Source organism: Mya arenaria, chromosome 9 (assembly GCF_026914265.1).
Source record: "Mya arenaria isolate MELC-2E11 chromosome 9, ASM2691426v1".
NCBI lineage: Eukaryota > Metazoa > Mollusca > Bivalvia > Myida > Myidae > Mya > Mya arenaria.
The window spans coordinates 61,875,746-61,901,264 of record NC_069130.1 but is presented as its reverse complement, the minus strand read 5'-3'; the positions used below and the strand labels follow the sequence as shown (position 1 = coordinate 61,901,264).

At 35.7% G+C, this 25,519-nt stretch overlaps 1 protein-coding gene across 1 annotated transcript in view; it reads left to right on the top strand.

The window, feature by feature from the left end:
• Positions 1–18,374, top strand: part of LOC128246247 (globin-2 A chain-like) — a 31,024-nt gene extending 12,650 nt beyond the window's left edge. Inside the window, exon 5 of the mRNA XM_052964439.1 lies at positions 18,270–18,374. Coding sequence (XP_052820399.1) covers positions 18,270–18,374 — 105 coding nt within the window. The remainder of the gene's footprint in view (positions 1–18,269) is intronic.
• The last annotated feature ends 7,145 nt before the right edge of the window (positions 18,375–25,519 follow it).

Genomic DNA, 25,519 nt, shown 5'->3' with positions numbered 1-25,519 from the left:
CATTCCTTTTTCTACGGACGTCCAATTTTCAAACGTATTATTCATATATGCAGCGTTAATCAGCAAAGTGATTTACATGATAATAGAAAGAGAGAAAGAGAAGAGTGCTATTGATACTTTATGAGGATTCTCAAATGAACAGAAGTCACTGTTCATGATAAGATTGATGTGAATGAATCACTGTAGTCTTTGTGCCATAGCAATCGCATGTTTATCTAGAGGGATGCTTCCTTGTAACCTCTGTTATGTTTCGGTCTTCGCATATTGTTATGTATTATTCCTCGAATTGATTTTTTTGCCTTTACAGTATTTAATTAATCTTGAATATTTAAACTTTTGCACACGTCACGACGTCATTCAGTAAAGGGACAACGTACATATATACATAACAAGTACATAGATAGTTTCGGCTCTACATGTTTAAGGTCACTGCTCACAATACGTTATGATTGGCTTTTCTAATTATTGAATCTCAGTATTGAAAAAAATCGCAGATTCTTTTATATATTTACATACATTTATCAGGTTACAATAATGCGACGCAAAACAAACATTTGATTAAAACAACGATTTTTTTCAATATTGAAATTGACAGAGCCAATCATGATGTAGTGCGAGCAGTGACCTTAAACTATGGAGCCGAGGACTAACCAATAGAAAGTCAACGCGAATCCTGCAATGAATATTTAAAACTAAACATAACTTTAACATGTATGTATATATACGAGGACTGTTTCAAAATATTCGGAAAAGAGCTCTAGTTCACCACTTTATTAAGTACTGAAGATAAATTCTATACATCACATATTGCCGTTTAATCAGTATGTACCCTTTTTATCAATATAAATGAAACATTAATGAAGTTATTAATTTTACGAATTTCCTACTTACTATCAATCACTGAAGTTTCAATAATTCGTTGTGGGTTTTATTTTTAAATTTAAATACAATGTGATGTTTATCTCATATGTCAAACTCATTCAATTTTAATGTTGTATATTCCTTATTAGCCTTTGTAAATTATTTGCAATAAATAGCTACGTGGCCTCAAATTCCCCATTTAAAATCGCCAATACAGTAGATAATATATTTTTCTGTACATTAATATGTTGCTTTTTGCGTTTTGATCATTAAACCGAAATAAGTAAAACATAATATTGCATTAAATTAACAACAACAACAACAACACCCTGAATGTTTGCATCAACCAGTTGTGTGCCCCTTTAATGCAATAACTATATAACTGCTTCTATTTCTTTATGCAATAATTGCGTTTTAGAACTAGAGTGACGCATACCTTATGTGCAAACGGAGGTGGACTATGCGAATCCCGATTGTTTAAAATTGTACACTCTTCAGCTTTAATCTAAACCACTAGAGAATGCTCGTAATCTGATGTCAATTGGTTGGAAAAATTCAAGCCATCAAACATGTTTGGATGTAAAAGACATTCTATCTATATCCCACGTATAAGATAGACAGCTGTCGACAGCCGTGCAATGGCTGGTAAACATTATAATATGTGTTATTGTAACGTGTTCTATGATCAAAAACGTCATTTACTAAGAAACGCAAAATCCTTTTATGTGGGGAGAGATAAACGTTTACTGTCAAAACGACGTTCCATATTAATTTTAGGTCTCGTCACCATTTCTAAGTTCTCCTGATTTGAGCGCCCCCTATCAAAATGAGGCGTTGTCGCAATTTCCTGCTCTTGCAGCTTCATTCCATTTGGACATTGTCTCGCTTTTCTGCGTATCCTGCACCTCGTTGCGCGCTCTTGCCTTTTCTGATACCAACTCAGAATATCAGATGCAATCGGTAAAGCAAAAGTCGAGGCTATGACAAGTATTGCTACAATACCCGCTGGAAGAGCTCTCTGCTCGTATCTACTGAAGTGTCTTTGTCGGTATTTCAGTGTCGAATTTTTCGGAATTGTTAGAGTTTTAACAAGCTGGGCAACTTTTTCCTCTAACTCGTCTTGGCTAATAGTCTGGTTGAGTGTATCATGATTACTACTGATCTCGACAGTATTAAGTTTTGTGGGGATAATTTTAAAATGGCAATTAGTTTTTATGCCAGAAATTCTAGATGTTTTACCCATGTTTTCTTCTATGTAGTAATATATCGGTGCTGTGATGTTCATTCTGCATGTATCGTTCACATCGAAAAAATCAAATGCAACGCATCTGTGATCTTTACAGCAGCTTTGCTGACACAACGATATATTTGATATGCTTAAATGCTTGGATTCAGGTTTATCGACCAAATACTTGTACCTTGGAATAACGTATTTCGAGTTTGACGAATTATAAACTTTGAAGTTCACTTCTTCTCCTGTTTTGTTAACACATACAAAATTATGTTCTTCATCGCATGGTCTAAAATTATTGTCGATCGTTTTGTTCATGCTGATAACAGAACAGAGTGTCATTGACCAGCTTCTCCATTGTTTTTCCACGTCTTTTGTGCTGTCTGTGTTATTTCCAACCGGGAGTGACGTGTTGTTATCTCTTGTTATATCAACATTGTTATACCAACTTACTCTACCGTCCCAAAATGTTAAACTCGACGTTATATTCTTCCCCATAGTAGAGCTGTATATGTAACTCCAAAGTCCAGAAGACGTAGGCGATGTTATTAGTCCTTCCAAATAACCATTATCCTTGCATATTTGGTCAGCTTTGAATCGGTTTACTCTTGTACTTGAAACTACACCAACGCTGTATGCCTCCGTACCAAAGCACGGAATATAAGGGTATTGGCTGCCTTCTGAAGTGGGCACTAGAAGAAACATGCAGAATACGGCAACAAGGTAGCACGGATGCCTCAAGCGCAGATTATCCATGATGGTATGTTTCCACTTTGTTGATACTATTGAGAAATCCTAAGAGATATTAAATGTCAACTGTGGTCAAATTATGGTCGTATATAATTCACTTTATTCACTGTAAAGAACCGTCATTTAATATACCGTGCCATTCGTTTAGCTAGATAGTTGACCAGTGGACAAATGCATTATAGCCAATTTTTAGGAACATATGGCTGTGTTATACCAATGGAAAATGTTATCGTGTCCTTTTATTTGTTCACAATGCAACGTCCTTTTATTGGTCATCTGATAGATTGATTGACAACTGAGGATTGATCAATTCCTAGATTATAATAAGACCAACATCAAATACGAACATATTTTTATTAACGTACTGTAGTCAACATTAAACCCGTTTTATAAGGGGGTTTCCGTATTGATTTTCGAGGAATTTCTGTACTTTGTAAAACCAGTAGCATACAAATTATCATGCCAACTATTTCAATGACACTCTACCTTCCATCAAACATTTTATAAAGTACATTTATTTTCCTGTTCAAATTAAAGAACTTGATTTGTTTCTAGAAATGTTTTCCACGATAACAAAAATCAAATAAGGAACTGTTTGTCTACTATGATAAAACTGTAAACAAGGAAAGGAATTAAAGTATTATGCCCATTGTTAATATTTGGTATTTAATAAAACCCACACCGAGTTCTATCTAAACATTGTCATTAATATACATGATACAAATGAATACTCCTGATGGACTTTGAGTGATTACTCAATCACGAATAATGAAAAAGACACCAATTGTTCTGATGATCTTTTGTTAGCATTAATCTTTATTATATTTGAATTCAGTTTTAATTATTTTTCTGTGTTCATCAATTCCAATGCTGTTGATTTATGCATTACTGTCTTAAATTGATATTGGTTAAACCAATCACGAATTACTAAGCTAATATCATCTCGGTAAACCTTATTGAAAAAAAACCCTATATTTCAGATTTAAAACCGTAAAAGACTGAATTATGGGGAAATATAATTGAACATGTTACCATATTGTAAAGAGTTTTCTTTCTATGTTTTCATTCGTTATTTCTCATAGCAGTAAACAAATCTATAATCGTGAATATCGATGCAGAGCGGTAAACAATTGATATCGCATACCGAACTTCCTACTTTATACTGATTTATTAGAAAATGTAACAAACGTTACATGGGCGATGGATTGAAACCTAGTTTGATTTATTGGCAAGCCTAAAAAGAAACTGTAAATCTGTTTGATTTCACGGTAAACGTTTAAATGTTTCGTTGTAAATAATTTTAATATTTCCCATTTATGTCATTATGTCCTCTGCATGTTTGTGTTTCAATGTCCTCTGCATGTTTGTGTTTCAATGTCCTCTGCATGTTTGTGTTTCAATGTCCTCTGCATGTTTGTGTTCCAATGGCCTCTGCATGCTTTTGTTCTAATCGCATCAGCGTTTTTGTGCTGTAATGTCATCTGCATGTTTTTGTTCTAATCGCATCAGCGTTTTTGTGCTGTAATGTCATCTGCATGTTTTTTTTTCTAATGTCCTCTGCATGGTTGTGTTCTTATGTCCTCTGCATGTTTGTGTTCCAATGGCCTCTTCATGCTTTTGTTCTAATCGCATCAGCGTTTTTGTGCTGTAATGTCATCTGCATGTTTTTGTTCTAATCGCATCAGCGCTTTTGTGCTGTAATGTCATCTACATGTTTTTTGTTCTAATCGCATCAGCGTTTTTTTGCTGTAATGTCATCTGCATGTTTTTGTTCTAATGGCCTCTGCATGGTTGTGTTCTTATGTCCTCTGCATGTTTGTGATCTAATGTCCTCTGCATATTTGTGATCTAATGTTCTCTGCATGTTTGTGTTCTAATGTTCTCTACATGTTAATGCTCTAATGTCCTCTGAATGTCTGTGTTCTTATGTCCTCTGCATGTTTGTGTTCTGATGAAGTCTGCATATTTGTATTCTTATGCCATTTATATGTTGTGTCTGTTCATTTTCTTAAGGGTTCTGCATGTTTGTGTTCGAATGCACCCTGTATATTGTGTTTTAATGTCCTCTGCATGTTTGTGTTCGAATGCACTAATGCATGTTTGTGTTCTTATTTCATCTGCATGTTTTACGATCTGTAATAAGTATACACTGAGGTGCATTATTGTTTCCCATTAATCATAATTAATTGGTATTTCTATTCAAGATGTGTTTTTTGAAGTAATCACTTCGATCTGGAAATAAAGATACGCCTTAGTCAACAATATTTGGACTGGAACAAAAATGCTAAGAGGATCGGATAATCCAAAACAATCAATTAAACTAGTTCGCCTAACTTTTAAAATAGAAATGAAAAGACAATTAATTTTGTTCATTGAAACACAACACATGAGAAGATCGATTCAGATGGCTAATTATTATGGTAATTAAAATACTACCATCTTTTAAACCATTACTTAAACAGTAGGTTTTGTGATGAATTACAATATATTGAGAGTAATGTAAGTTGACAACACTTGTTTGTCATTGCTCCTCGAATACTCTTGAAATAATGACCATGTTTATCAAAAGTATTTACACAAGTTTTACTCTGTTGGTTGTAATGGACAGCTGCTACATTGGACGGACAAGTAAGTTGTTATTCCTTACGCTTTTGTCAAAAAATAAAGAAAAATCGACACACAAACTTTACTATGGATAATGCATTTATTGAAATACGAACTAAATTCGAAAATTATTCTCCGTTTTTAAGGTAAAGTGCAACAATTGTTTGTCATGGTAAAAAAACAAAGAATTCGAGGTTAGATTATTTAAGTATCTTCCATGGCCAGGATTGTAAGATAGGTTCATCCCAACCCGAGCGTAGGGTGTTTTGCGGAAACGAGGTTTACCGAGTTATCGCAGAACACCTTGCGCGAGTGTTTGGATGAACCTATCATACACGAGCGGCTATGGTCGATGCATTTTCTCCCACCTCAGTTAAACAAAATAAGGTAAAACTGTATTTTTTTGTTGGAACTCTTTTGTGCCTAGTGAAAAAAAAATCCGTATGGATATGTGATAATTCGTGGTTTTCATGGATATGCGCGCAGTGATTCAGATTATGTTTATAGTCAAATCGTTCTTGAAATAGTTATGAGTAGAGTGCAGCACTATTCCTTGAATAGAGCGTAAACACTTTTCTATGGTGCCATTTGAGGCCACAAATACAATTAGGATTCTAAATAATGCCACAAGACAAAGTTTCCATGATGCTACAGACGACGGTCTTCAAAAAGGGTGGATATTGTGTGATGACAATAAAAAAGGAGTTCAATGCGGGAACTTGTTTTTATCTTTGCTCGTAGGCAAGATTATAAGTATCTTCCATGGCCAAGAGTGTAAGATAGGTTCATCCCGACCCAAGCGTTGGTGTTTTGTGGAAAAGAGGTTTACCGACGGTTTTCAACAAGGGAGGTAATTTTGTTGTAACAATAAAAAAGGAGTTCCATACGGGTACTTGTTTTATCTTTGCCCGTGGGCAAGATAGGAATTTCTTTCACATCAGATAAGTAGATCCAAACATTTAACCATGCTAGAAATTCATCTACCATAGCCGCTCGTTTAAGATAAGTTCATCCCAACCCTCGCGTTTATTCGAGCCTTACACTCTCGGCCATGGAAGATACTTTTATTCTAGAATCGTTAAATTCTTGGATCCACTTATCTGAGGTGAGAGAAAAGAATTTCTAGCATGGTCAAATTTTTGGATCTACTTATCTGAGGTGGGAAAATATTTATCTTTAATGCGTCGTAATGATTCAAGAAAATGTATAAGTATAACGATAAGTATAACAATATTCTAGTTTGCTAAACGACAAACACGTTTACGAGCTAGCTCAGCTGGTGGCTTACATAGCTTATAAACCGACGTTCGTTCATTCAAGCCTTACACCAACTGGTAGCGAGCCTAGCTTATAAACCGACGGTCGTTTATTCAACCGACGGCCGTTTATTCGAGCCTTACACCAACTGGTAGCGAGCCTAGCTTATAAACCGACGGTCGTTTATTCGAGCCTTACACCAACTGGTAGCTTACATAGCTTATAAACCGACGGTCGTTTATTCGAGCCTTACACCAACTGGTAGCTTACATAGCTTATAAACCGACGGTCGTTTATTCAAGCCTTACACCAACTGGTAGCGTACCTAGCTTATAAACCGACGTTCGTTTATTCAAGCCTTACACCAACTTGTAGCGAGCCTAGCTTATAAACCTACGTTCGTTTATTCAAGCCTTACACCAACTGGTAGCGAGCCTAGCTTATAAACCGACGGTCGTTTATTCGAGCTAGCTTATAAACCGACGGTCGTTTATTCAAGCCTTACACCACCTAGTAGCTTATATAGCTTATAAACCGACGGTCGTTTATTCGAGCCTTAAACCAACTGGTAGCTTACCTAGCTTATAAACCGACGGTCGTTTATTCAAGCCTTACACCACCTAGTAGCTTATATAGCTTATAAACCGACGGTCGTTTATTCGAGCCTTACACCAACTGGTAGCGAGCCTAGCTTATAAACCGACGATCGTTTATTCGAGCCTTACACCAACTGTTAGCGTACCTAGCTTATAAACCGACGGTCGTTTATTCGAGCCTTACACCAACTGGTTGCGTACCTTGCTTATAAACCGACGGTCGTTTATTCGAGCCTAACAGCAGACGTATTTTTCATTTCATGAGACCCAAATTTTATTGTATTTGAGCTGTTACATGAATTTGTCTAGATCAAAAGAACTTTTGGTGAAAAAAATACACATGAAAGGAGGTTTACGTGCGGATTCATTTATTAGAATTTATAACAGAATATAATTATACTTCGAGTTATATCATTAAAGACAATATTGAGAATGGCACATAGTTTTTAATAAATACGATATACGTTTAGAGAGTTGAAGTTTGTTAGCATATTTTAATATGTGAATTGTTCATATTGTCCCATATTCAAAAAGCCTGTATTCAAATCTGACCTCGAAGTTGATACAAAAGCTAAAAATGCCATGGAACAATAAATTCCGTTATATGTTTTAAAGCTGCACTCTCACAGATTGAACGTTTTGACAACTTTTTGTCTTGGAAAGAGCAAATTTTGGTGTAAATATCTACAAATCAATGATATAAGATGGTTGAAAAAATTCAGATCGTAGAGTTTCATATATCCGTTCGAAAATTAATGTTTTATGGCTTAAACAGTTACTAACGGTTTAAGAAAATTAATAAAACATCAATTATTGAACTTAAATTTAAAAATATGCGGGTCAAAAATTCTGTCAGCAGTCTTGTATCACTGGTTTCCATGGATTTTCGCAAGAATTGGCTCCTTCCAAGACCAAAAAAATAAAAAAAAGTTGTCAAAACGTTCAATCTGTGAGAGTGCAGCTTTAGTATCAAAACTAAGTCCATACCACTAACAAGATGTTTAACTATTTTTGAATGCATTGTAACGCTAATGTACTTGTTCATAGCATTCGGAATTATTTTTTGTTCAATAATATTTTAGAATCTACGCTGATGGAACATCAAAGACAGACATTGGTGGATTTCTTTGACGAGGACGTTGAGAGCGAATACATCATTAGGTGTGTTTCTTTACAGACAATTATTTAACCGAATACTATTCTAACACGTATTATCAACTAATTAACAAGATCGTAAATATTGTCCGTCATAAAATAATTATACATTTGGTGTCTTTTTTTTTCTTTAAAAGGGTTAATGGATGGAAAGAGTGGGTTTAAATTTGGGTTTAAACAGGTTGTGCAATACGTGTTGACAATTTAAACATATCACTTTAATATTGCTGCAATAAAAAAAAAACACTATGACATGTAAAACAAGATTGCAAACCATTTCAAAAATGACCAGTCAGTCGTAATTTATATTAGTATGAGTAAATCGTTTTAAACAAAGCTTGGACATATTAATTTACTCCCTTGACTTAATATGTTTGAATTGTGTTTGATAAGCAATCCATAGGTTATGTCACTTTTTAAAATACTTTTAACTGACTGAAAAGTTATTGTTACGCATGCATCTTGATTAATTCCAGAATCACTGTTACACTGTTCTGTGTTTTTAGACTTGTCCTTAAATAAAAAAAAAAGTTTTAAATATACACATAACGATTATGTACATCTATTCTCTATGCTTAAACGAGATATAAGTGTTCCATCTCTAAATGAGGACGGGGGCGCTCGAGCTACAGGACCATCAAGATGACAACACCCCCTGTGACTTCAGTTGAAACCACTGCAGCTGAAACCACCAAATCAACCACCACTACGGCAACCACTACTACTACTACTACTACGACAGCTGCTCCAACTACTACATTAAAGAAGATAATATGGTCGACCATTTTCAGAAAAGGAAAATTCCAAATCCCTAATTGGCCATTCAGAATTGACATTACACCATTTTAATATACATGCATAAAGACAACATGTGTTTGGGAATGTGTGAGGTTGAGTATCAATTAATTAGTTTAAACCCCAGTGATCTCCTGCTGTGCTGACCCTTTAGGTATAATCGTTTTGTCACAAGTCCGTTTGACCTGGAGTCGCTTTCTGTTGAAGTGAAAACAAACACTTAACACGTTATTTGCTTTCTTACACAATTAATTTGGCTTGTAAATTGAGATACATAGTAATTTTGTCGACGTTTCAAAGCGGTATCGCGATATCTTCTGTTCACTATATGCCTTACACTGAGACGTACAATCTTCTGTTCTCTATATGCCTTACACTGAGACGTACAATCTTCTGTTCTCTATATTGCGACCTTACACTGAGACGTACAATCTTCTGTTCTCTATATGCCTTACACTGAGACGTACAATCTTCTGTTATCTATATGCCTTACACTGAGACGTACAATCTTCTGTTCACTATATGCCTTACACTGAGACGTACAATCTTCTGTTCACTATATGCCTTACACTGAGACGTACAATCTTCTGTTCACTATATGCCTTATACTGAGACGTACAATCTTCTGTTCTCTATATGCCTTACACTGAGACGTACAATCTTCTGTTCACTATATGCCTTACACTGAGACGTACAATCTTCTGTTCACTATATGCCTTATACTGAGACGTACAATCTTCTGTTCTCTATATGCCTTACACTGAGACGTACAATCTTCTGTTCACTATATGCCTTACACTGAGACGTACAATCTTCTGTTCTCTATATGCCTTACACTGAGACCTACAATCTTCTGTTCACTATATGCCTTACACTGAGACGTACAATCTTCTGTTCACTATATGCCTTACACTGAGACGTACAATCTTCTGTTCACTATATGCCTTACACTGAGACGTACAATCTTCTGTTCACTATATGCCTTACACTGAGACGTACAATCTTCTGTTCACTATATGCCTTATACTGAGACGTACAATCTTCTGTTCTCTATATGCCTTACACTGAGACGTACAATCTTCTGTTATCTATATGCCTTGCACTGAGACGTACAATCTTCTGTTCACTATATGCCTTACACTGAGACGTACAATCTTCTGTTCACTATATGCCTTACACTGAGACGTACAATCTTCTGTTCACTATATGCCTTATACTGAGACGTACAATCTTCTGTTCTCTATATGCCTTACACTGAGACGTACAATCTTCTGTTCACTATATGCCTTACACTGAGACGTACAATCTTCTGTTCCCTATATGCCTTACACTGAGACGTACAATCTTCTGTTCACTATATGCCTTACACTGAGACGTACAATCTTCTGTTCACTATATGCCTTACACTGAGACGTACAATCTTCTGTTCTCTATATGCCTTACACTGAGACGTACAATCTTCTGTGCTCTATATTGCGATCTTACACTGAGACGTACAATCTTCTGTTCACTATATGCCTTATACTGAGACGTACAATCTTCTGTTCTCTATATGCCTTACACTGAGACGTACAATCTTCTGTTCTCTATATTGCGACCTTACACTGAGACGTACAATCTTCTGTTCTCTATATGCCTTACACTGAGACGTACAATCTTCTGTTATCTATATGCCTTACACTGAGACGTACAATCTTCTGTTCACTTTATGCCTTACACTGAGACGTACAATCTTCTGTTCACTATATGCCTTACACTGAGACGTACAATCTTCTGTTCACTATATGCCTTATACTGAGACGTACAATCTTCTGTTCTCTATATGCCTTACACTGAGACGTACAATCTTCTGTTCACTATATGCCTTACACTGAGACGTACAATCTTCTGTTCACTATATGCCTTATACTGAGACGTACAATCTTCTGTTCTCTATATGCCTTACACTGAGACGTACAATCTTCTGTTCACTATATGCCTTACACTGAGACGTACAATCTTCTGTTCTCTATATGCCTTACACTGAGACCTACAATCTTCTGTTCACTATATGCCTTACACTGAGACGTACAATCTTCTGTTCACTATATGCCTTACACTGAGACGTACAATCTTCTGTTCACTATATGCCTTACACTGAGACGTACAATCTTCTGTTCACTATATGCCTTACACTGAGACGTACAATCTTCTGTTCACTATATGCCTTATACTGAGACGTACAATCTTCTGTTCTCTATATGCCTTACACTGAGACGTACAATCTTCTGTTATCTATATGCCTTACACTGAGACGTACAATCTTCTGTTCACTATATGCCTTACACTGAGACGTACAATCTTCTGTTCACTATATGCCTTACACTGAGACGTACAATCTTCTGTTCACTATATGCCTTATACTGAGACGTACAATCTTCTGTTCTCTATATGCCTTACACTGAGACGTACAATCTTCTGTTCACTATATGCCTTACACTGAGACGTACAATCTTCTGTTCCCTATATGCCTTACACTGAGACGTACAATCTTCTGTTCACTATATGCCTTACACTGAGACGTACAATCTTATGTTCACTATATGCCTTACACTGAGACGTACAATCTTCTGTTCTCTATATGCCTTACACTGAGACGTACAATCTTCTGTTCTCTATATTGCGATCTTACACTGAGACGTACAATCTTCTGTTCACTATATGCCTTATACTGAGACGTACAATCTTCTGTTCACTATATGCCTTACACTGAGACGTACAATCTTCTGTTCTCTATATTGCGATCTTACACTGAGACGTACAATCTTCTGTTCACCATATGCCTTATACTGAGACGTACAATCTTCTGTTCTCTATATGCCTTACACTGAGACGTACAATCTTCTGTTCTCTATATGCCTTACACTGAGACGTACAATCTTCTGTTCACTATATGCCTTATACTGAGACGTACAATCTTCTGTTCTCTATATGCCTTACACTGAGACGTACAATCTTCTGTTTACCATATGCCTTATACTGAGACGTACAATCTTCTGTTCACTATATGCCTTACACTGAGACGTACAATCTTCTGTTCTCTATATGCCTTACACTGAGACGTACAATCTTCTGTTCATTATATGCCTTAAGTAGTATAAATTGATATTTTAGCATCGTTTTTCAGAAAAGCGAGCCAAATTGTATAAGAGGGAACGTCATGTACGTTCATTTAAAAAGGGTTAATTTATTTCACCGGGCTGGGTTTTCCCTATGAAAAAGGTGCCCATGTCTTGAGGTTGGGTTTATCCTGCCCCCGGAAGTGATGTCACGTAAACATATAAAATTATAACCCATTAACTGATTTGCTCCCTTGTGTGTGTTTACATTAGTAAGATTTAAAGTTATTTTATTGAACATGAGTTCACAACTTGTCAATACAATTACACAATATATCCAGTAAAGAAATGGTAGAAATAAATAAATCAAGTTCCCTCCTTGTATTAATATTACGTTTGATATTATATACAGGTAATACCTGTGCACTCACAGGCTCACTATAAAACATATAACGTGCCAGGAAGATTGATTGGAATGCGGCTCATGCAATTCAATATTTTAAAGAAAAAATGTTCAAAACACAATAAGACTGATAAAAGTTGAAGTGGTTAAGGGTTTGGCGAACAATAAGTAATGTAGTTGCTAAACTTAATTTTATTTTATCCTCAGTTTTGAATTATAGAAATACTGTGTATGAATGAGTTAAGAATTCAACCATTCATTTTTACCCTAAGCCTCTAGGGTTTCGTTGTGAGTCGTTGTGCGTATCGAAGTTCATAATTAATATCTGTATCCAACGATTTTGATAAACATTATCTAATACACTTTTGATTATTGAAAACTCAATAGTGTAACGGTTTTATTAATGTACCATTGAAAAGTCACGTGAAGTATAAGGATATGCTTTTTACTTCAAATGAAAATAACAGCCTTAGGTACCACAGTGTTTATGTGTACTGTCTTAGTTATGTTAAATTGTGGTTTATCATACGAATTAGACCACATATGTTCCGTAAAAGTAAATCTAAACTGTTCTTCTTTGGAACGTGATTTTCGTCTGGCCAGTTCATTACATCCTCTTTTCCACATGTCAGGATTTGCATTGTATTCATTCACGCATAGTTTTGTGAAGTTGCTCTGTCTACACGTGTTCTTACCATCAATCTGAAACGCTTTGTTTGCAAGAATAACTTTACACAGTCTAATAACACCATCGTCATCAAATCTATTAGCAAGCGTATTTAGAAAGAAGTGCGTATTCGGAACAAAGACATGGTTTTCATGAGTAATTGGGTATTTTGATATCTCTTGTAGGTTGTATGGCACTAATCCGTTTACTGAAGGAATATCTTTGAATATTCTAAATGCGAATTGATTTATATTATTGTACTTTACAAATACACGGTTGACAAAAACAGGCCCTGCAACGACCAGTATCCCGTTCCTGTCTTTCGCAGATTTTAGACTGTCCATCAAAAGCTTAAAGAATGGGTGTCTAGGGCGACTCATCATGATAGCGTTGTTAGTCAGGAACGGCATCTTCAATCGGAACATGCTGTGTTCAAACGGTTCAATGGGTAGGATTGCGGAAAACACTTAAGTAGCTCTGTCCAATGGGCGTAAACACCTAACATCACAGTCTGTATAAACACCGCCGTATTCATAAAGTACAAAATATCTTAGAGCATCTGCTCTATTCATGTAATCTTTATAGCCATCCCATACCGGTAAAAAATATGGGTATTTCTTTGCTAGTAGCCTTCTGGCAGAGTCCTCTGTCCAGAAATAATAGGTCCAATTTGGGTGTAGCTCGAGAAAGGAGTTAATCATAGGAACGTAGTGAGTAGGGATCTTTTCCGATGTGTATGTTTGATGAAAAATATGCGGAATCTTCGGAGCAGCATTCTTTAGTGTTGGAAAATCTTCATGCATTTCAGCTTCGAAAAATGGAAACGTCATATTTGGGAATAACTCCGGAGATATTTCGTATGATGCTTCATTGAATGTATTTCTAAAATTCATCCGGACGTCCTCTGTGCTTATAACTTCTTTATCTGAAATGTATTTGCAAACTGCTTTTGAATATATTGTGGTTGGTGAAGAGAAAATTGAATTAAGACATATGGTGAAAATCAACGCAGAAAGTTTGTACATTTCACTAAAAGCGCTTGCGGTGTTTGTTTACTGACGTCATGACGCGTAAGAATTCTAGTAAAATATTGACGCCAAAACGATTCTCCAAAACAGCGGTTTTCAGAATATTTACCTTATTTTTGTTATAAAAGTGTTTGTATAAAATTAATAACTCGGTTTTGTTCGATCAAAATGTCCTTCTCATAAGCTTTAAAAATAAAAGGAATACCACTATGCGCGTTGTTTTGCGTGATTCATCGGAAATGTCAGACGAACTTTTCAAGCACGGCTGAACTAATCGATCAGAAAACGCCTGTTCTTTTCAGAAAAAAAATAATGAATAAACATATTTACCTCCAATTCGAAGTATTATTGCCATTAGCGCGTAACCCAAACATACAGCAATTAATAAAAACACAAAAGTACACAATTTGATTTTTCTTGTTATCATTTTAGTTAAAAGTATATATCGCAGCGTATCCAAATTTCACTGTAATACGTGAGAGATTCGAGTGATTTAACATACATTTCATATACATTTTACACTAAACTACATGTATAACGATGTAAAAACGGTTTCCGTAAACGAAATCGCCCAAGGTTGAATAAATATCTCGATAAATGCGATACGTTTTGTTAACATGTAACTTTAATCGTTCATAAAAGTTTAAATGGTTATATATACAAGTTTCATCTACATGCGAGTTTTATAGTTTGGTTTATTCATGCATTTACACTTCAAAAAGTCAAGTCGAATTGCAGTATTAAAAAAATGTACAGAAGCTTATTACGGCCGTCTTGACTCAGAACTTAAAGTAGAACTGAACTGATATTAGACATTTAATTATTACGTAACGATATAAAGATTGATAATTTTCAAATTTAATATGAGCTATTATTGAGTATAAGTCAGTTTCATTATCTAGCAGTTTTGTTTCAAACTACCCCCTGTTACGCATTTTACGAAAAACTCGATTGACTTGCTTCCCTTGACGTTGTTTTAAGTGCGTAGTTGCTTCCCTTTGTATTGCCTCTCGTGTTTGATAAAGAAAGAATATGAAACGGGAGCCAGTCAATCGACATATCAACTCCCGCGTCCGCGACAATTCAATTAAAACATGGCCTTTCTGAGGCTTCAAGTTCACTTACATGGTTTATCACCAAAATAACGAGTAAAACATATGGATTCTTATTTATCTTACGAAGCATTTCAATGACGCTTATCATGAAAGTGAACAAAAGGAAATGAAACGAATGTTCAACCAAGTCAAACACTGAAAGTTTGAAACAGTTTCAAACTAACGATAAATCGTGTGTTCCTGAACCGGCTGAATTCTGAAACTAAATAATTTAGTGTACTGGTACCACTACAATATGCAGGGGCGGTTCTAGAATTTCAATTGGGGCTTGGTGTGTTACCCCTAATTATCCTCCACCGCATATAACCAACAGCTTTGCCTCTGTCTATTCCATTCCTTTGACCAGATGTGATGTTGAAAGACCAAGACAAGAAATGCCTGTCATCAAAATTTTAGCCACTTACATTCTCATGAAAAACTCATGATTTAAATTGGCATAATGAATAGTAGTGCCACGCAAAAGAATGACAGAGCCAAGCTGATACGATGTGCCAACGAACTTAGTGAAAGTCATTTGACTGACAAAAGGAATGTCGAACTATGCTAACAACGAAAGTGGCTTAGAAAACCTAGGTATATATCGATTGAGTACAACTCATTTTTGTATTTAAAGAAGGGCTGTCTCTAACCTTCGCTTGACAAAAGAGTAACATCCCTTATATATAAATTAGCCATGAAATAGATGATTTGCTAAGCAAAAGTTCTTAATGTCAACCGAATTTTAGATAAAGGCTAGCTAGATAAAATATTTCACAAATTGTAAAATCATTTAGCAGAGCCTTCATATGCATGCATCTATATTTAACATTATGCAAAAAGATATATTGTGAAATTTGCAAATAAGTGCATATGTTTATCATTCTAGAGATGAGAGAATTGCATCATGGTTCATGCTGGTTTTGACCAAAGGCATTTATTCTCTATATACCGAATTGGTGATAATTACTACAGACATATGAACATGACCAGCATGCCATGAATTTACTATGCACTGGCAGTTCCAAACCAGTGCATTTGTGTTTGTATCATTTTAAAACAAAATCAGTTTAATTTTAAATAAATATTGCTTGCAGGGACATGCACACTAAGTACCACGTCCACTAAAAGATCGGGACATGCAACGTCATCTCCGTGATCTCAGAGCTTCCCATCGTAAGTTACCGCATGAGGGCGACGCAATTTTAATAGACTCATAATGACCAACCTTAACGTGGCTTTCCTTCTATTACCCTAGACGACATCCCAGTCGGTCATTTGGAAACGTAACGGATAACCAACTCACAAGAATCGCGGAAATGACATGTTTATCATCTTTGCAGATAATCATGAGATGATTCTTAGCCACGCCGTAAAAGCCGTATGACCGTTAATGCAGATTACTTTATTAAGCCAGGATTATGTTTTTGTTTTTGATTATTGACTTACGACTCTAAATTATGATATAACTATTACTACTTTTTTTCAATTTTTTCATTATGCAAACATCTCAGTACATCATAAATATTAAATGACTATATATTTAGCAAGTCAAGCATGTCCCGCTAGATTTCATTTAATATGAACACAACTACTTTTCTCAAAATATATATACTCATATGCGGTTGTTTTAATATTTCAGCATGGCATATCACTTGCCAAGCGCTACTGCCGTTACTGACTGTAAACTACAAATATAAATAAGGTTTAGATTAACCTATTCATGTAGCCATTTGCTTGTTTTACGAGACAAAGATTCTGCAACAAGATCTAAACTTCCGGTATGATTTCTTGATTTTATTATTGGCATGGACCTATAATAAGTTTTGAAGACATTTCGTGTTGAAAAAAATGTTGCACAAATAATACCCTTGAGGTAAAATGTATTCATGCGTTGTGACATTTTTAATATCGACTTTTATTTTACTATAAATTAATTTGGTTACATACCACTATTTCAAGACAGTGCGGTCAGAAAGAAGTTGTTGAATAATGTAAATGTAAAGTTTTGCAGTGGTCAGAAAGAAGTTGTTGAATAATGTAAAAAATGCTTCATGCCTTTAAAACGTACAGATCTTTACCTCAGGGATGACATCTGAGAAGATTACAAACCTTTGGAGCAGTTTGTCTAGTCTCCTGCAAATTAGGAAATGATTTAATATTAGTTTATTTTCCTTTTAAAAGACCCAAAAAATATCAATCCTTGGGGTGTAAATATCTATTGCAATAAATCATGACAGTTTATATTTCATACTGATCTCTGAATGTGATGAAAATCAATGATTTCCAAGTTCAATTATCATGACCCAGTACAGGTAAAAAGACTTTCTACAAAAAATAAAATTTGATTGAGATTTTTTTCTGAAGATTGGGAAAAATATCTTATATTTTGCTTTGGGAATGGGTCCGATAGTCGGACCAGTGGGTACTATAGAAAAAGCCCTGAGCCCCCAAGCAAACATTTTACTACTGAAGGACTTGTGAAGGCCTGGCTTGCACTCGGACTATGGGCTAATTTTTAACGGATTTAAATACATAAACATGTAGATGTATTGAAACAGTAATACGTTGATGTAAAGTAATATAAGATACAAGAATCTTATTTAAAGTTGGGTATATGATGACAAAAAAGATTAGCTCATTATATTGAGCTATTTTCTTTCATCAGGAAAATGCCTATTGAGCAAATTGTATTTAACAAAATTTAGTTAATTGACCCATGTCCTCTTTCAGCTGTCCACTGGTGACCAAAAAGGCTACTTCAATCTGCTAAACCTGTTTGCCTATGGAACACACAGGGACTACAAGGGTAGGGGGACAATTCCTGGCATTAAATAACATATTATTATTATTGTTATTAATTTTATTATTATCACCCATAAATGGGAAGACATATTTGTTTTGCTCCAGTTGTCAGTTGTCCATCTGTCTGTCTGTCACAAATCATGTCATGTCGATATCATTTGAACTGTTGGAAGGATTTTGAAATTACTGACCGCAATTGTTAAGCATATTGAGATGAGCGGATGTTACAAACAGTTCTGTTCAAAAGCAAGGTTATACTTAGGAGGTCAAAGGTCATATGACTATTTAGTGTCCTATCCATTTCTCTTCAACTGCTTGAAACTGTCAAACTGGGAAACTGACAATCGGAAAACTGTCAAACAGAGATACTAGAAAACTGATAAATGGTGAAATCGACAAGCTACGGAAACTGACAAATAGGAAAATTGGATACTGACAAACCGGGAAACTTTCAAACTGACAAGCCAGGAAACTGACAAATGGGGGAACTGTAAAAGAAGAAAACTGACAATTGGGGAAACTGTCAAATGGAGTAACTGACATAATATTATAGGGAAACTGGTAAATGGTGGAACTGACAAAATGCAAAAGCTGACAAATTGACAAACTGCGGAACCAATGCAAACCTGGACACTGACAAATGGGGATTTGACAAAAAGGAAAACTTTCAAATTGGGAAATTTTCAAAACTGACAAACAATAAAACATACAATGTGAGAAACTGACAAATGGGAAAACTAACAAACTGGGACACTGACAAATGGGGATAATGTCAAACTGGGACACCGACAAATGTGGATAATTTCAAACTGGGACACTGACAAATGGGGATAATGTCAAACTGGGACACTGACAAATGAAGATAATGTCAAACTGGAACACTGACAAATGGGGATAATGTCAAACTGGGACACTGACAAATGGGGATAATGTCAAACTGGGACACTGACAAATGAGGATAATGTCAAACTGGAACACTGACAAAAGTGGATAATTTCAAACTGGGACACTGACAAATGGGGATAATGTCAAACTGGAACACTGACAAATGGGGGAAAATGTCAAATGGAGTAACTGACATAATATTATAGGGAAACTGGTAAATGGTGGAACTGACAAAATGCAAACGCTGACAAATTTAAAAACTGGAGAACCAATGCAAACCTGGACACTGACAAATGGGGATTTGGCAAAAAGGAAAACTTTCAAACGGGGTAATTTTAAAAACTGACAAACAATGAAAATTACAATGTGAGAAACTGACAAAGAGGAAAACTAACAAACTGGGACACTGACAAAAAAAGATAATGTCAAACTGGGATACCGACAAATGGGGGATAATGTCAAACTGGGACACTGACAAATGGGGATAATATCAAACTGGGACACTGACAAAAGGGAATAATGTCAAACTGGGACACTGACAAATGGGGGACAATGTCAAACTTGGACAGTGACAAATGGGGGATAATGTCAAACTGGGACACTGACAAATGAGGATAATGTCAAACTGGGACACTGACAAATGGGGGACAATATCAAACTTGGACACTAACAAATGGGGGATAATGTCAAACTAGGACACAGACAAATGGGGATAATGTCAAACTGGGACACTGACAAATGGGGGGATAATGTCAAACTAGGACACAGACAAATGGGGATAATGTCAAACTGGGACACTGACAAATGGGGGGATAATGTCAAACTGGGACACTGACAAATGGGGGATAATGTCAAACTGGGACACTGACAAATGGGGATAATGTCAAACTGGGACTCTGACAAATGGGGGGATAATGTCAAACTGGGACACTGACAAATGTGGGGATAATGTCAAACTGGGACACTGACAAATGGGGGATAATGTCAAACTGGGACACTGACAAATGGGGATAATGTCAAACTGGGACTCTGACAAATGGGGGGATAATGTCAAACTGGGACACTGACAAATGTGGGGATAATGTCAAACTGGGACACTGATAAATGGGGGACAATGTCAGAGTTGAACACTAAGAAATGTGGGATAAAGTCAAACTGGGACACAGACAAATGGGGATGATGTCAAACTGGGACACTGACAAATGGGGGGGATAATGTCAAACTGGGACACTGATAAATGGGGGACAATATCAGAGTTGAACACTAAGAAATGTGGGATAATGTCAAACTGGGACATCGATAAATGGGGATAATGTCAAACTGGGACACAGACAAATGGAGCTAATGTCAAACTGGGACACTGACGAATGGGGATAATGTCAAACAGGGACACTTACAAATGGGGGAAAATGTCAGACTTGGATACTGAAAATGGGGGATAATGTCAAACTGGGACACTGATAAATGAGGATAATGTCAAACTTGGACACTGACAAATGGGGGACAATGTCAAACTTGGACACTAACAAATGGGGGATAATGTTAAACTGGGACACAGACAAATGGGGATAATGTCAAACTGGGACACTGACAAATGTTGGATAATGTCAAACTGGGAAACTGACAAATGGGGGACAATGTCAGAGTTGGACACTAAAAAATGGGGGATAATGTCAAACCGGGACACCGACAAATGGGGATAATGTCAAACTGGGACACTGACAAATGGGGACAATGTCAAACTGGGACACTGACGAATGGTGATAATGTCAAACAGGGACACTGACAAATGGGGGACAATGTCAGATTTGAACACTGACAAATGGGGGATAATGTCAGACTGGGAGACTAAAAAATGGGGGACAATGTCAGACTGGGACACTGACAAATGGGGGATAATGTCAAACTGGGACACAGACAAATGGGGATATTGTCAAACTGGGACACTGACAAATGTGGGACAATGTCAAACTGGGACACTGACAAATGAGGATAATGTCAAACTGGGACACTGACAAATGGGGACAATGTCAAACTGGGACACTGACGAATGGGGATGATAATGTCAAACTGAGAGACCGACAAATGGGGGATATTGTCAAACTGGGACACTGACAAATGTGGGACAATGTCAAACTTGGACACTGACAAATGGGGGATAATGTCAAACTGGGACACTGACAAATGGGGATAATATCAAACTGGGACACTGACAAATGGGGATAATGTCAAACTGGGACACTGGCAAATGAGGGACAATGTCAAACTGGGACACTGACAAATGAGGATAATGTCAAACTGTGACATTGACAAATGGGGACAATGTCAAACTGGGACACTGACGAATGGGGATGATAATGTCAAACTGAGAGACCGACAAATGGGGGATATTGTCAAACTGGGACACTGACAAATGTGGGACAATGTCAAACTTGGACACTGACAAATGGGGGATAATGTCAAACTGGGACACTGACAAATGGGGATAATATCAAACTGGGACACTGACAAATGGGGATAATGTCAAACTGGGACACTGGCAAATGAGGGACAATGTCAAACTGGGACACTGTCAAATGGAGATAATGTCAAACTGTGACACTGACAAGTGGAGACACTTTAAAACAGAAAAATGGACAAACCGGGACACTGATAAATGGTTAACCTGGCAAACTGTGGGTGTTGACAAAACGAAAGAAAATCAAACTATGATACTTGAAAATGCATAAACTTACAAACATGGAGCTGGCAAATAGGACAACTTGGAAACTAACAAATGGGAAAACTGACAAACAGGGAAAATAGCAAACTGGAAACTTTTGGAAGTTGACAAATCAGGAAAACAGAAAACTAGGGAACAGACAAATTTAGAATCTTTAAACTGACAAAATGGGGAATTTGACAAACAAGGAAATTGACAAACAAGGAAATTGACAAACATGGGAAACTGACAAACAATCTAAATGACAATCAGGGGAAATGACAAAAAAGGAAAACTGACAAACTAGGAAATGTCTCATATGACTTGAACTGTGTTTTTTATTGCTTGTGTCATATGAATTCATTTGTTAACTGATAATGATTTTTAGGAGAAGATATTAGTTTTTATTTGAAAATATGAGATGATGCTTTAATTACTTATGGTATATTGAAAACTTGACAATTTTCGATGTAACCGATGTAACCAGTTGTAACCAATGTAACCGCGTAACCCGCTATTTGAGATAGAAAAAACAACAACACTTTTTCAAACTTTTCAAAAACTTTGCTGTAACTCATTGTAACTAATGTAACGGCATACCTCTAATCATATGTCGACCACAAAACTCGATATTTTGTAGTTGAACTTTGAAAATCTTCGATGTAACCAGTTGTAACACAATTTTCACCATACACGCCGTACAATAAACCAGTGTAACCACTGTAACTATGGTCGTATAGGCGTTACAATATTCAAAGGTTTCATTTTATGGGCCAATTTTGTTATTGTTTTTTTTTTCCTGCATTATTGTTTATCCTTTAGGGCATTTGGAGAGTGAAACAAACATACTCGTAATTGTAGAATTCGTCTCACGAGAGCGATGTATTTTGACTCGACACAGCTCATGACATTAATATGGAAGAAATTCGTTTTCAAAATTTCAACTCTCGCAATGATTTTACCAACTGAATAGTGCAAATTCAATAATTCATCGTAATTTCACTTAACACTTTTAAGTATTTCCATTTGGGGAAATTGCAAACTTTAAGGCGATTGGTGGACTAGTTGGAATTGTCGGCACATAAGACCGTTTTATTAAATCAACACACACAACAATAATGGAGTCATTGCCTTTTGAAACATTTATAAGGAAAAAATTCACGTGTCGCTTAATTTACATTATGTTTTTGTTTTGTTAAACACACATATTTTTATATAGTAAATATGCACTGTGTTGTTTGTGAAGTTTTGTGTTGTTGTTTCATGTTTCTTGTTTGTGACTTGTTTTTATGTTCTATGTTTTGGCTTTTACCCTGTGCAACAAAACTGGGTTGATGTTTATACCTTGAGCTTGTTTCTGTAGTTGTTCATATAAATATTCATAAGATCGTTTATCTTTTTAGGATAAACATAACAAAAACATTTACCATGGCTAATACAATATTTTCATTGTAAATTATATTGAAAACACTTGTGTTCATGTCTGCGTTTACGGTTAACTTTCGAAGTATTGTATTGGTAGTATAATTTTAGCAGAGTAGACATGACGTAAATTGATAATTTATATTGCAACTTACAAGCGTTATTGTTATGCGTGATTTCGTAAATGGTACCCAAGTAATGCGATTAAGGTATTCAATGTACAAATAAGATTGCCATTTATTCGAGAAACGGCCATACTGTGTTGATGCCTGGTGGCCACATATAAATTAGGAGTCAGTTAAAATGCCGATGTATACTTATTACATATATGTTTAATGAATGTTCGAAACAAATAGAATCAGTAAAGACATTGGAGTTTGAATATTGTTTTCTTTATTTCAATTACAACCCATTTGAAAGAAACGGCTAATACTGTTTTTACATAATGTATATCAAACGGTTTGATTTCTGTCTTTCTTGTTTCACTATTTTCTTGAAATTTGGATTATTTATGTATTTTGATATCTTGCAATTATCACTATAAGAAATCGTGCCATAAGTTACTATTCAATATAGGAGATTGATTTGCGATCAAATTTGTGATATTTGTTTTTCAAATAGTTCTTTAAAATAATATATGAAACCAAAACATCACTTTCGCCATGTGATGCGAATAGTTTGAAACATGTTATATGGCAATTAAATGAAAACAAGGACATAACACCAACATGCTTGGTTCTGAAGTGGCGTAATCTTTTACTCACAACCGTGGTTAATTTGTGTAATAATGTATTGATAAGAGTCGAGTCTTTGTCAAGTGCCTGTTTATAACAAAACAAATGTGGGGTTATATATGTAATATGTAAAGCTAGCTGAAAGCATGATAAGAAAGTGTGTATGCCTCTTATAACATATTTGATAACTCAATGAAAATACAAAACATGAATAACAAAGAGAAGTTCTAATTGATTTACATAGTACTTAATGCTTTAACTTGTGTTCCTGATTCCAAGATAAATGAAAATAGCAGTAACAATATATAGAGACAAACAAAACCATGATCGTCCATCAATTAATCGCATGATATTTATTGAGAATTTGTCAAAGCATGTATTCAAGTGAACTATTGAAACATCCGTACTGCCTGATCATCAAATTACAGGTGTTGACTTGATTACGGATAAATACAGCCATTCCGAGTTTTGTTCAAACGCTTCTTTCTCGTTTCGTTTCAAGTAAATATTTGTTTAAGTGTAATTTAAATCGAAGTCATAATAAAGTGCCTTTAATTGAATTGTATCATATTATTTGTCGTAACGTGAAATACCCTTTATTCATACACATATGTTGATGGAGACGACGTTGGATCTGCAACATTTGGGTATAAAAATATCTATGTCAATATAATGTTAAAAACGAGCCACATACTTATTTTGCATTCCGCATTGCATTTTCAAATTTAATATATATACATGCAACGCAAAGCAGTAAAGCGAAAAAAGAAAGGAAAAAGACTCAAATATCTCATTCGGGATATTTGATTGATGTTTAATGCAGTTTTGAAACTGACAAGTAACTCGAATCACCGTGCCTGTTATGATCGATGTGAATGAATCATTCAAACGGTTGTGCGAAATAAATTTAACGTTTTTATAGAGGGTTGATTCACCGTAACAAATGACATTTTTCGAACCGCTCATTTTTGAAATTTATTATTTCTGGAGTTGTTTCGAAACCGACGTGTTTTATATGGACAGAAGCTTTATTCCCTTAAGATACTTTTAATGAAGTACATACTGACCTGATGCTGAGCACGCCATTTCACATGATTCCTAAAATAAAACGTTCAGTAACAAGCCGGTTAATAATGGTTAGACTCACATAACATTATGAAAGTCAATAAATGTAAACAAGCCAGACAGGTAAGGACAACACATTCAAACACATAACACTAAATGAACAAAACATTTCATACGAGGATTAAATGTATCAAATACAATTTGCAACGACCCTGCTTATAGGCTAGACCACCTTTTCTCACAAACAACATTCAGACTACAAATGAACAAGCAATAAACGTACAAAGACAGGATCCATCTACATTAACTGCATTGGAACAGACAGGACAATCACCGTGAAATATCGCTGATGCCTAAGCTGATAATTTAAA